Raw genomic sequence first — 14,276 nt, forward strand, 5'->3', positions numbered from 1 at the left:
ACGGTGAATCCATTTGCGAAAAGTGTTTTTGGATATCGTACAGTTTTTCTTTTTTTTCTGACACTGTCGACTGACATACTGGTGGACAGATAGATTTGCTTTATGAGACTCCCAATAACCAAATAAGTTTAAGAAGACAATATTGTGTTGGCACGCGCGAGTTTTAGACTTACAAACTGATCTACGCATAAGTGTGAGAAGTCTTATCGAACGACTTTGTCTTTTCGACAGTCTCGTAGTAGCTCCAAACAGCAAGAGATAGTGAGAAATTGTTTCTTGATTAATATTCAACCAGAATAGGTCCCATCTCTGCATTTATCCCTCTGTTTAAACGGGAAGATGCCGTAGATACCGTGTCATAGATTTACCAGTCCGATATCAATCTTGGATTAACATATAGTAGTTTGAAAACCTGACCTGCTTTTACAGTCAGGAACGAAGCTGACTTGGTTCAATGGCACTAATGGGTTATTGGAGTCGACTGAAGATGGAAGGTGGTGTTCTGATACGTCAAAACTTTGGGAATGCCAATGAAATGTTTGGAAAGAACGATGTTTGATCATTTAGATGATCATATACATTTAACATTGGGAGAAAGGCAGCAAGGTGATTATTGGACGTGTAGAAGGCCTATGCAAAATTGTTCCTTAAATCAATGTCTGTGTCAACCAGTTTTTAGATGATAAGCGCGCTTGCTTCTAGAACTCCTATTATCACTGGATTTTGCTGCACATGACATCCGTTCACGAAAATAAAAATTCCGTTAGGTTTCCCTGTTTCCACGATTTTGCTATTGGCTAATGGAGAGTGGTTCTATTATCGCTAATCAACCCGAGGATGTTAGGTATTTTAGACAGGTTCATGAAGCCTAGTTTTCATCTGTTGAGGCTAATATTGAAAATGACCCTGGTCAATAAAGGTAAATTAGTAGAACTAGTGGAAAATTCCTTCGTGTTCGCAGCATTTTAAATACGTCATTCATTAATCCAAGAACAACCTAGTGAACGAAAGTATAAAGAGCAGATTGATGGGGCCGGTTTATTTGATAGATGGACGATGCGACCGTGAGGTAAACTCTGACATCAACCAACTGTAGTACGTGAAACTAAAGATTTTGGTTGAAGTACATCAGATATGAATTATACTATACATCGTAGCGGAGACACAGTGGAGCCTTGTGAGATGCCAACACAGAAACGAAAGGAAGGTGACTGAACATACCTGATGTATGTATAATATGTGATTGGGGAGGTTTGCTTTGAAGCGCACCTAACTAACGAATAAATTGTAATAGGTTCATAGATTAGACCAGCGTGCCAGATTTGAATGTCTCTTTCTGTGCCAACTGAACTATGGGCGAAGAAGTCGTACTGAAATGGTTGATGAGTAATGTTGAGGAACTTTTTTAAAATACTGAGACACAAAGATCGAGGCATTATCAGTAGATATCGCCTCCGGAAAACCTAATCTACTGAACATTCCCAACAACTTATTTGTTTTTCAATAGTAGCGGGACGAGTATCTAAGTGATAGAGCGCTTACCTGTGCTGCGTGGGTCCCCTGGTTCGATCCCCGCCCAAGTATGTTTGTGGTAGACAACATCGTGTCCAGGGTTTTCTTGAGGTTCTCCCGTTTCCTCCCACTTTCTCATCTAAGTACTCCATCATCATTCATTTGCCTAAATCATCCGTCTCCCTTAGCTTAACAGGCATAATCATAGAACGTTAGACTGAAAGATTTCATTTTCGTATCAATAATGGAACTAATATTCTTCAGACGCTCTTATACGACAAATTTACAAGCATTATGACCCCAATTAGAATTTGGTAAGGCTCCAACGAGGTCGAACATTCAATGAGAGTTAATTCTTTTACTGAATTCAGACGCTAATGATCCCATTTTTTTGACTACATTCTTTAGATCTGTGACAAATATCATAAGAAAAAAACAAATTGTTTAACATGTTTATTCATTCCATCCTAACTAAAATGTTACATTAATTTTTAAGAGTTCCAAAGGCTCCAGCATGACCTACCAACTTATCTTATGGTGGTATTCTAACAATACTCTTCTTATATCTTTGGAAATCACAATCTTATATGGATTGATGTCGGATTCTTTTTAAGTGAATATTTTTACTAATAATATACCTGGAAACATTTTGAACCGATTCTAATTTAACTATTGATTTCTGTCAGACTAGGATTCTCTCGCTGCAATATATAAATTGCTTCTTTTACTAATGGAAGTTTCCATAAGTGGGCTATTCTCCTGTTTCTACCGATCCTTCTAAGATGCTAAACTCAGGTCATAAATTCTAGTAAAAAAATCCATTACTATATTTTCCCCAGATTTAATATGTCGAATTCTAAAATTAAATTCACATATGGTTTCCAGTAATGGTCCATATTTCAATATCTTTTAGAGTTATTAAGTATTTAGGATAAGGCTTTATTGTCCGTCGGAACGTAAAATTAATCTAATTAATACTTTTAGTGTGCTATAATTTTAACAAAACTTATGAATTCTATTTTGTAGATACTTCGGTGCTTATCTGCTTCCAACAACCTTTTACTGTAAAAAGCCACCAGTTGCTAATCTCCGTTCTGGGTTTCCTGTGAAATACCGAGCTATACTCTTACCAATACCGTCTACATGTACAACAAACCGCTTATTTAAATTAGCGGTTTTTAAAACCATATTTTAAACCAAGATTTTTTAAAGTTGTCAACAATTTTCTGGTATACACTTGTGCAGACAGATTTATTCTTTGGAGGTTTCAAAGTACTAATGGGCTCATCAATTCTTTTAATTTAGAGGCAAATTTTGAATAATAACCAAAACTCCAATTTTCAAAAGACCGCGTCTATTACGTGCTGGCGAGACTCTCCCAGGATTTATTTCCATTTGATCCTCTTTAATCTAGTACCCTAAATAATTAATCTTCGTATAGGACAAAGCATTTATCAGGTGTCAGAGTTATATTAAACTCCTATAATCTTTTTAATGCCTTTTCAGTTGTTTTCACATGTTCTTCAACACAATGTGAAGCAATTAGGACGTCATCGAAATATATTTTTACATCTTCCTTAACTCTGAGCACTTTTTCGATTGCACTATACAAATTATTACTTCTGGTTTTAATTCCAACTGGTAAACATGTATAGTGGTAACATCTTTTGGGAATAACGATGGTTGTAGTACTTCATGAGTCTTCATGTAAGTAAATTTGATATTCTTTTCGTAAATCGAATTTCGAATACACACTCATATCCTCTATGCTGGTAAGACAAGCTTCCAAATTGGGAAAAGGATAGACATCATTGAAAATAAGACAATTTGCCTTTATTAAGTTACCTATTATTTGATAAGCATTATTTTTTATTTTTAACCAGAAAACAACTGCTCACATAATTAGCGTGATCCACCTCTACCAGAATACCTTCTTGAATTAACTCCAGAATTTGTTCATGAAAAATCTTTCTCTTATTTCGAGGAATTGAGAAAAGTGTACCCTTAAAAGTCTTACTTTCTTTTAAGTATAATCTTCCCACGAAATTCTTAATACAATCTATTCTATCAGAAATTATATCATATGTCTTTTTCATTTGAGCCAAATTATCTCTGGATCTTCATAGTGCCAGGAGACACTTTTCAGTTTGGTTTTCCGCCTGTGTGAAAGATTGTTTTTCCAACTGCGCATCAATCTAATCCTCTTCAGCCGAATCAACTAAAGTCGACTTCAATATAAATTATTACGCTTTAATAATTTGTGAAAATTGTCCGATTGTTCGATGTCCACATCAGATGCTTCAGATCCACTAACACTTAAAACAAGAGCAAAATCCCTTTTCTCGTTAATTTTCTCTAGATTTGGATTAGAGTTATTACTGTCAATATTTGTTACTGTTTGAAGATCATTCCCATTTCCTTTCTTTGTTTTACTCTTCTTTCGTCGATTATTCTTCTTAAACTTCCTTTTTTCTTATCAGGCATCACTAACTTCTCTTTGTTCGTTATTGTGCTCTTGCTTTTATTTAAAGTTCCATCTTCATTGTCGCGTTATCGTTTTTAAAGAAAATAGGTCAGTGACTATATGATGATATGTATCCATAATAGGGCAAAGTACTATTTCTTCAATGATCACTTACAATTCTCGAATCGGAATCACAAATTTCACCATTCAATAAATATTGTCTAACAATTCAGTTGTACCAACTGAATTTTTACTAGTATAATTTTGCATAGTAACACAATCCACCAGAGAATTCAGACTCGAAATTTCTGTCTCTGATAAAACGTGATCCGAGTTCAATCGCACCGACCGAATTTCTAATACGATGATTTTGCGTACTAGCACAATCCATAGATCTCAGAGACACATAAATTCGGGTCTAAGTTAATTACGGAGTCAATCAAATTTTAATTGACATAATTGTGTATTATCAGGAGCCCGCATTTCTAAAACCCTAGATTCAGGTTCACAATAATTTAACTTGCACTGGATACTCTCATCTTGGGTTCCATAAACCGATAGATCTTCATGTATAAACATAGATGCATGTTCTGCAAAAAGGTTTTTGTAAGATCCAATATCGTAACCTTCAAATTTCTGGTCGGATGACCTCCAGATCTAAACTCCTTGTGTTGAAATCTTTTCTGCTGAACAAACTTCCTATAATTCTATATAACTCCTTCCTTCTCATCGCAAAGTATTAACCAATTCTTAGAATAATCGATCACGGAGTTAGTTGATCTTAAGAACGGAATCGCATTCAAGCACTCACAAGGCAACTGATCGACTTTCTTAAACGTCACACGCTTGAACTGCCCAGATAACGATCATAACTATTTCTTTATTGATTGAAAAATTCAAACCCGAAACGAGCATTTCTTGAGTCAGAAAAATATGTTTTTCCAAACCGCAAAGTCTTAGTCTAAACACACGGTATTAAAACTCGGGCCATCATCAACGCACAAATCAGTCAATAGGTTATTCGGGTTTCTGACGACAAAGGGAGCATTAGTGTTCCCGAGTTCAGCAGGAATGCCTCTAGACGAAAATTTCGATATATTCTGGCGATCAAATTTATTATCACTATAAAAATTCCGAGATCTACCTCTCGAACGACTCAAATCTTTTTCTGAATAAACTGAATAAATTTTATTCCCCAAAGTAAAATTATTACTTAAGATGTATTTCTCTTATCTTTATTAACATCATAATCATCTCACATGACTACATCTGCTTTACCACGGGAAAAAAACATTCGTCGATTATAAAGCAATTGATTTCTGAACGAAAATACATATCTTCCAGCAATTTCCAAAAGTTTTCATAGATGAAACAATGATTAAGCATCCTGTATTTTTGATTTGTATTCCTTCCATTAATAATTGTGTTAACTAGATCTAATTCCGGACCTTCCAAAGCCTAGTATATTCATGGCTATAAACATAGATATCGCATAATGATTCAATTGTTCTAATAATTTCTGTTTTCTATATTGCGCTTAGAAATTGTCCACTCACTGAAGTAACATAATTAGTGAGTAAATTTAGTCTTAAACATCCCAATTTACATTATTATTCAATGCTGACAAAATATCCACAAGCTGTGTCCCTTCACATTTCGCTGTAACAACTGTTAAAACTATTACAAGATAATGTCACAAGGGTATTCAACAAAAATCCAGTCTGACAGTGGTAATTAGCCGTCAATTGTGGCGCCATCTATGAAGAAATAATTATCAGTTTCATTTGTTCAGCTGCGTCTGTTCGTGGGAGGAAGTCATTTTAAATCCCTAGCTGAGCGTTGAACTTGCATACTGCATGACAGTGTTCCAGTCCACAAGCTGTTGTTTTCAAGGCTGCAGTGAAAGATTGTGCCTTCGCAGAAACTTAGCACCCACACTGCACCCAAGATTTGGTACGGCAGTCTTCACAACAATAGTTATGTGGACTGGAAGATTGTCATTCAATATACGCGAATCATTTGAGTCTCAACGACACCTTCAAATGAGTGTATCCAATGAACTGACATGGCTAGACAGTTCAAGTTAATACTATTTCTTACATAGATGGTACTTTATGCCATAAACGGCTTATTAGCAATGCTTCGATATTTTACTATCATCACCCTGAAGCGTTTAGAAATATCCTGGTACTAATGTAGAAAAGTCACAGATGACATTCAAAATATTGTCAGAGAGCAACGGAACCATAGAGAAAGCTTTTTCTTTCCTGATACAATGAAAGGTCTTCTTATTTCTAAGTACAATGTGTATCCTATAGATGCTGTTATTATTTGTGTTCTGGTATTAGCTGATATTTCTATTCTTTGTGTTAAAGGCTTTATCTAATGAAAAACTGGATGCTCAAAAGTTGCGCCAGCAAGCGTTGGACGAGTCATCTCGTGTCTCAGAGAAACAAGAGGAGAATCGCCGTCTTCAGATGCAATACGACCAACTGCAGAGTAAGCTTAGTGATCTCCAGAACCAACAGGCAGAGACGCTGAGGAACAAAGATAGAGAAATCGAAAGGCTCAAAAGGACCTTAGAACAAAGAGATAGAGATATACAAAATATCAGGTATGGTACTCTTCATTCTCATCTTATTTGTTTTTGTAATTGGGTTCTTCCCGCTTTCCTGCCGTTATTTTTTTCTCATTAGTTTCATAAGACGAATGTTGAACTAGAACCATTATATTATGTTTAAAGAAGTTCTTGTTTCGTGAAAACTACAATGTGGGGAAATAATCAGTAGAATCAATATAAATTAGTGTTGTCAATTATGGATACGAGGATTATTCTTTGTTTGTAAGTTTTATTTCTAAGGAATGTGGATAAAATTCCTCTAGTTAATGCAAATATGTTTCCTTTGTTTATTATTTGAGCTTGAGGCGTTTCGTGTTTGAGAAAAGAGAACATAAAAATTTCTAGAATATGTAAAGTCAGAAAGCATTATGTAGCTGCTTATTTTTAAATAGATCTTTCTGCAAACCTGTTCTGGAGTACGTACATAGATATTGTGAAGTTTACTAAGTTGCTTCCAGCGGATCAATTCGCTAATTTCTTTGTCCTCCATTTTGGATAGAAATTGCACAATTCAGATAGTATGTTTGCCATACAAGGATCCTTCAAAGAATGTATTATTTGGTTCCCTTTACCTTCCAAATTTTTTGAATTACCCCGTATACCTCCTCTCGTGATAATATTTCTTGTTGAATTATATTAACTGAAAGTATTATTTCTTTTAATAAATGGAATATAGATTTCGGAATTCCATCGTATATTAACCCCATGACGAGATGATGAGGGTGGACTTATGTGCATTATAATTTTTGAAATTATTTTGTTCGTCATTTTGGATGGGAATTACATAGAAACGTCTTACGTATACTAAAATGTTTTTTGTGGAAATACTTTCTGAATGATATATTACCCAAATCGCTTTGCTATTTAAAGTTTCTGAGGTGCGTCTCGCATACACTTTCTGGTGACATCTTTGAAGCAGAATTGTATTTTAATAATATTAAAACAGAACTTTTATAATTTAAAAAAGTCTCAGTAGGGTTACATTTTCTTATAAATCCATATTGAGGTCCATTTTAAACAGGAACTGGCCCTGGACACATAGAAGCATATAGCTCTCCGGTACCATAGTATGCCAGTTGTGGTTCCGAAGAGATTTTTCCCTTAAGCCTCCAAAAGAAACCCTTTCCACTATCCAACACTTATAGACTACCATGTCCTGGCATGGCAATCGGCAGGTGTTGAAAAACATAATTTTAATTGTGCAAATAATTAATTAATTAATATGTTGAAATGTTGACAATATGTTTTCGTACAGCTTTACGGACCTTCCATCCAGCACATTGTATTGTTGAACTACTACTGTTACAGAACTGGCTTCTTTCTTAGAACGAGGAAACTCGTTAGTGATGCCCATAAAGTCCATTTCGTAGTATATCATTCTCAAATACACAACATTGGACTATTAAGCTTCTTTCCTTCCATCGTTGACCTTTTCTCATTTTAAATTCTTTTCAGCGCAGTGACTCCTTTCTCTGCTGTGTAAAAGTTAAAGACGTTCTTCTTGCTACTTTTAAATTTGGAAAAGTATTTTGTAAATGGCCACTTTTGATATGCATATACAACTATGAAGAAAGCATAGTTTTTCTAGGTTTACGTAGACGTGGAAATGCAAATATCCGTCTACCAAGCTCTGTTCGTTGGTGCATTGTTGATTAGATTGTGCTGGTCCTTTTGTTTTAATTCCTATGTTACTGTGGTTCTTTCTCGTTGAATGTGGCTATATATGTTAAGTCTTATATTAAGTAAGGGATACCAATTTCTTTGTTTTTGAGGTTTACTATAAGATTGTCGATTACAGCTAAAAATACTGCAAGTCGATTTGGTTCTGGCCTTGTTTTTCACTCACTTCTTTTCTCATTATCAAACATCGTTCATTTTCTGTTATAGTCAGTAATTTGAAGTCCGCAGAGTTTGGTGTCTTAGCGCTCGCATTCTTTAAAGGTTTCTCTGTTTTCTTCTACAATGATTGCTAAATCTGCAGGTTTGTCGTCGCACCGAATTAGGTCCAATTCTTTCTTCTGGAGTATTTAGTTATTTTTCTCCACTCTTTGTAGGATATTCGGTACGCACAGATGAGATATACTAAAAGAATGTAAAAGCAAAACAACAAAAATGAGATCAAAAAGAATAATATTGAAATCAATGAGAAAAAGCAGAAAGGCTATTACCGAAAAAAAAAAAAAAAAGTAGCAGAATTTTCTTCTACATGCAACAGGTAGCGCTTTCGAAAGATGCAACTTCCTTCTTCAGCCTGTGGTAGACTCCAAACCTTCCTTCATATATATATATATATATTTTAAATCCGTTTTGGAGTCTATCACAGGCTGAAGAGGGAAGTTGCATCTTTCTAAAGCGTTACCTGTTGCATGTAGAAGAAAATTCTGCTACATTTTTTTTTTTTTTTTTTTTTTTGCGGTGAGTAATAGCCTTTCTGCTTTTTCTCATTGAATATAATCACCGCTCGCAATATTGTGATAATATTGAAATCATAGATTTCTATAAGATGGCATGCAACAGCGGATTCTATTCTAGCTATAATTTTCGGTTACAAGGAGATTGAACACGCTCTTTAGACTTTGGTAAGAGATATTCCTGGTCCACGTGCGCGAATTGTTGAGAAGCACGTGAATATTTTCAAGATAAATATTTTATTTTGTTTGGTGCAAATGCCCGTATGATTGACTGTGGTTAGTATTTTCCGTCCATCCACTATATGACCCAAATTGAAATCGTGCGAGTTCATATTTTGTGAAGCAAATATCCCCTAATTCATTAGAACATTAATATAACACTGTTACATCGCGCCTTTTCTCTTTAGTGAATGAATTTTCAAAATTACGTTATAACAACTCCTCTGGCCAAGGCCCACCATCATGAAAAAAGATCGATTAAGAATATTTTGTGTGATGCTCGACTAAGAAGCTTTTACTTTTAGTATTGTAGCATTATTTTTAACCTGTTTAAGTCATTATCTTTATTTTAGTGCACACCGTTTCTTATCGCCATGGAGCAGTGGCGTAAGCAGGGGTCTGATGCAGCTCAAGTCACGCTCTCATCCCCTTAGTACAATGATGTTGAAAAATTATCTTTTTGAGCTCTTTCCCGTTAGCATATACATTACCATCTACAAATGCTAATAGACGGAATTAAAAGGAAATTGGGCAGTTAAATTTTTAATAATGTTACTGACCTCCTGCTTTGCCGAACTTTTACTCCGCCTACTTCGTTGTGTGTGGCACCTGATTGTATTCCCGGTGAGAGAATTAATACGTTTCATGTATTTACCAGTATCATGAGGCAACTGGTAAGCTACCTGTATTGAAATAAATTAATAAACTTCGTGTTGGGATAATCCTGATCTGCCATTTGATTTCAGGGCCAGTGCATCAAACGTCATATCTCTGATGTTCTCTGGACAGTGGCTGCTTCAGATCACAAACATTTGGAGATGAATGGATGGAACAAACGTATGATATAAGGAAAATGTTAGAGGTAGCATCGAATGGAGAAATTTGCTTGTCCTATTGAAATATCTGCAATTTGAGCCGATAATTTAAAATAGCAATGCATATAATACTTTACGTAATCCATTGGAAAAGATCATTGGGAAACAAACAAGTTCTGTAGGAACAGCTTCTCGTGTGTACGAAATGGCCAGCATTTAATTATTGTTTCTTGTATATTCAGATAAAGCCTCCAATGGTTATAAATCGCTAAAGGTAAACAGGCGAAACAAAAATTGAGATTGTAAAAAATATCAGAATGCACATCGAGTGGAGCACACTGCTTTCCTCACAAGGATATATGTAATTTGATATATCATTGAAGGAATCATGGGGAAACAGCTTTTATACGAAAAAATGTTTTTCGTGTAGGCTACCGTTTACAACATGACCACTACTGATTCTAAATTTTTAGACAGTCAGATAAAACTTATAGTTAACGGTGTCTCACATGTAAAAGATTTGAGTCGTCCAGTTTCAAAACGTATCTTGTCCTTTTACCTAAAAAGCCCAGAAAACCAAGAAAAACTGTAGGATCGAAGCGTTTTGTAGAGCTGAAAATATTTGAGGATGTTCAAGTTTTTCACGTGAACACACAGAAATATTCCCAGTTCTACAAAACAATCAGATCCTACCTTTTTTTTTTTTTTTTTTGGTAAGTTTTTTGAGGTTTTGTGGAAACAGACGTTTCGAAACTGGACGACTCATTTTTCCTATAAAAACTGATAGCTTTTTACTGTACATGATCCTTTCAATGATGTATCAAATTATTTACCTTACCATTTATAATTTTCGGGTGAGCAGATCCACCATTTTGTGTATCTTCTGACATTTTCCTCTCTCACTTTTTGTTTCGTCATTTTAATTTATAACCACTGAACATTTTATCTTAAACACCCAGTGTAATGCACAGTAATGCTTCATACGAGTATATACACACGTATGTGTTCTTGCGTTTCTACGACATAGCAATTATTAGGCGTCTACATGAAATACTGTATTTCTTGCTGGGCCACTGCTTAGGGGTATAAAATTTCAAATACTTTCTCATCAAGCACCTGGAACTGAAGAACAAAACCAGACCAAATTTAATTTCGTTTGGAAGATAGAGTGATTTCTCAATTATTTCTCCTTGGTTGGTTGGTTTCCAGTGTAATGTTCGGTTTCAGCATGGATGCTATATGAGACGTGGAGCTACAGCTTAATGTGTGTTTCGAATGAATAACGTGGTCATGAGTTTGCCGGGATTCGAAGCTGGGTCTCCACACTGAAAACGATAGCCACAAGAGATCTCTGGTATTTCTCCTGCAGATCAATCTATATATTTCATGCTTGTATAGTGTATATGAAACCCTCTTTTTTAAAACAAGCGTAGATTTAGTGTAGCTTTTCACTTTCCTTTCCAGGGCTGATGAAGTGGAACGCGTAGGAGTGTTGTATGCAGCGTTTAACAAATATTTAGGAAGTTTAGTTCCAGTCGTAGGCTTTCCAAGGCAAGTCCCAGGGAATCCTTGAGCGTAAACAATCTACTTTGCAATTGTTATTCTTGAGAATTTCATCTTGCGTGATCCCATGAATCACCTGTGATGTAAGTGTGTGCGTGAGTGTAATTGTATAAAATTTAAATGAAATTTGCAATGTTAATATGTTTGTAGAAAAAAACAAGAAAAATGTCAATAAATTATTTTCAGAAAATCATTCTTTGTCATTTAGTGCTGGTGATAACATATTTGTTATGTTTTCTGTTCTAACACAGGCCTTAGCTAACCAGCCTTTACTTAGGAGTGTTTTATTACTATCTTATGTCTATAAATGAAATTTTGTCAAAGAAAAAATACCGAACATTTTCAGTTATATCTCTTGTGGCCTTACCTTTTCTGAACCCGAATTGTTTCTCCTCAGGTTTTTCATTTGTTCTTCCATACAACTTTCTGTTCAATATTCGAAGCAAAATTTTTGCAGCATCTGCTGTGAGAGTAATAGTTCTATAATCCTCACGTCTCTGTGGGGTCGATTTCTTAGCGATCGGTATCACAATTATCATAATCATCTTCAGGAAATCTTTTGGTCACTTTCTCGTTTCTCTGGGAAGTTTTGTATCGTAACCTTTTTGTTCTGTGGAAGACAATTATATCTACAATTCCACTGTTGTTCACCCGTGGTTCGGAATGTTAAAAAATGTATGCAATTCAATGTGACTACGAGACATCTTCAATCATACAAATACTAAAAAAAAATACACTACCTGGATAATGAAGATTTATTGGTAATTTGAATTGTTAGAAAAAACACAGCACACAAAGTTTTCAACAAAACTTTAAGAGATTATAACTTCAAATAATAATTAAAGGTATTTAACCCTTTCGATCATGGTTCACTTATAAACTGTCATATTTTGATCCTTACATTTTTCCTTACTATTTGCACTATTTGAAGAGGGAAAAAGCGGGGAGTAGCAGCTCCGACGAATACTTCCTGCCGAAAATGTTATTGTGGATATGTATTCTTGATGATTTTTGCAGCTTATACAACAGAGATGAACTCCTTACTCAGCACATTCACTTCCTCTTGATATAAAATGCAGACTGTTCGTTAAAAACGTATTTCTCAGGATGGCTGATGCATTATTCTTTCAACGGAAAATCCCGAAGGGTTGACGACAGTTTGTTCAAATACTCGGGATGAGCAAACACAATTGTACATATAAAACATATAGAAACCATACTCTTAAGTAAAATATTTAGTTCCAGCAACATTGATTCTTTTATCGGAACATTACGTTTCGTGAGAGAATATTGCTGATTTTAGTTTCTCAAGCATGTAAATGTTGCTAACTAACTAAATGAAAATATCCAAAAACTCACTAAATATTAATAAACACCATATATATAAGAGTGCTTTAGTTCAAATAAACTGATTAGCAATAGTGGCGACTGTGGACTGGTGCCTGCCTGTCTGTCTTAATCACACCTGGTTCTAGGAAAATAGAATTGAAATGAAAGACTGCTTTGTTCTGTTGGTAACGACGATTGAAGTAAATTGGTTTGTCATCAATGTACACCAACATAAAGAAAGTTTTTTTTTTTTTTCAAGAACATAAAAATATATTAAAGTGGATTTTTCCTTAAGTTGCCTTGTATAGTCGGAGACAAAAGAGTATATAACCGGGAAGCAGTTATAGTATATTGAATTCAATAATCTGACATGATAAAAATATTTTCTCCCTTGAAGCAAAAATATCGGAACCCCTTAAAGACTTATCCCGAGTTAAGTCGTACGGAAATTCTGGTCCTATATTTTTATCCCGAATTATTTCGTAGCTACAGTAATTTTCTGTTTTCTCTTTTACTTAACCGGAGGGAAATCATTTATTGAGACTTGCATTATACATGCGTATTTTGCTTAAGAGATGTCTATTGCAGAGGTATGACACAACGGCGCTGTTATCTTACCTTTGTTAAAGTAGTTGTGCTTAACTTGGAATGCGCTTTAAAATTCCTGTTTATTGGAATTATGCAAATTGAAAAATGGGACTGTGTAAAAGAATTACGTCAAATACGAAATGCGAGATAAGTTTGATAGTTACTGAACTGGATATTTCTGTATATAAAGGAAATTCTGTCTAACTGATTGATTAACGTCAAGGCAAAACCGCTTAAGATAGAAAACGTGAAATTTTGACAGATTTGTGATTGAAGGTCCCACTAAGGAAGGATTTGTGGAAATTTGACAGGATAGGGGGAGGCAATTGATCTAAAAATGCCTATATCTTGGAATCTCTGAAGGTTAAGAGATATGAAATTTTGGTACATAGACTTTTCATTTAAAATAATTAAACATGCCTTCAAGCGCTTTTTGACATTTGACCCAGAAGGGAAGAAACGCGGTGAGAAGGAAGAAGGGGTATGAATTAAAATTATTATAATATGTCCATATCTCGATTTAAGATTAGAGATATTAAATCTTGTATTTATATTTCTCTCTTAAAATAATTAAGAATATGTTTCAGCGTTTCTTGATATTTCCTCTTCAAGGGAAGAAAAAAATTAGTTAGGATTGCAATTGTTAAAACAAGATGGCCATCGAAATTCCGTTATTACGTATCATAAACATGAATCTTGTGAATCATACATTCGGAAGCAATGCTATAGAAATTTTTAACCCTCCCCATTATGTG

General features: G+C 34.8%; 1 protein-coding gene across 5 annotated transcripts in view; it reads left to right on the forward strand.

The window, feature by feature from the left end:
* The window catches only part of LOC145665031 (leucine-rich repeat-containing protein 45-like), a 55,026-nt gene extending 43,232 nt beyond the window's left edge, over window positions 1-11,794 (forward strand). For all 5 annotated transcript variants that reach the window (XM_081732248.1, XM_081732251.1, XM_081732247.1 and 2 more), the window contains exons 12-13: window positions 6,352-6,590; window positions 11,506-11,794. In XM_081732248.1, the coding sequence (XP_081588374.1) occupies window positions 6,352-6,590; window positions 11,506-11,614 (348 nt within the window). In that variant the 3' untranslated portion in view covers window positions 11,615-11,794. The remainder of the gene's footprint in view (window positions 1-6,351; window positions 6,591-11,505) is intronic.
* The last annotated feature ends 2,482 nt before the right edge of the window (window positions 11,795-14,276 follow it).

The sequence above is a fragment of the Thermobia domestica genome, chromosome 11 (assembly GCF_964235325.1).
Source record: "Thermobia domestica chromosome 11, izTheDome1.hap1.1, whole genome shotgun sequence".
Classification (NCBI taxonomy): Eukaryota; Metazoa; Arthropoda; class Insecta; order Zygentoma; family Lepismatidae; genus Thermobia; species Thermobia domestica.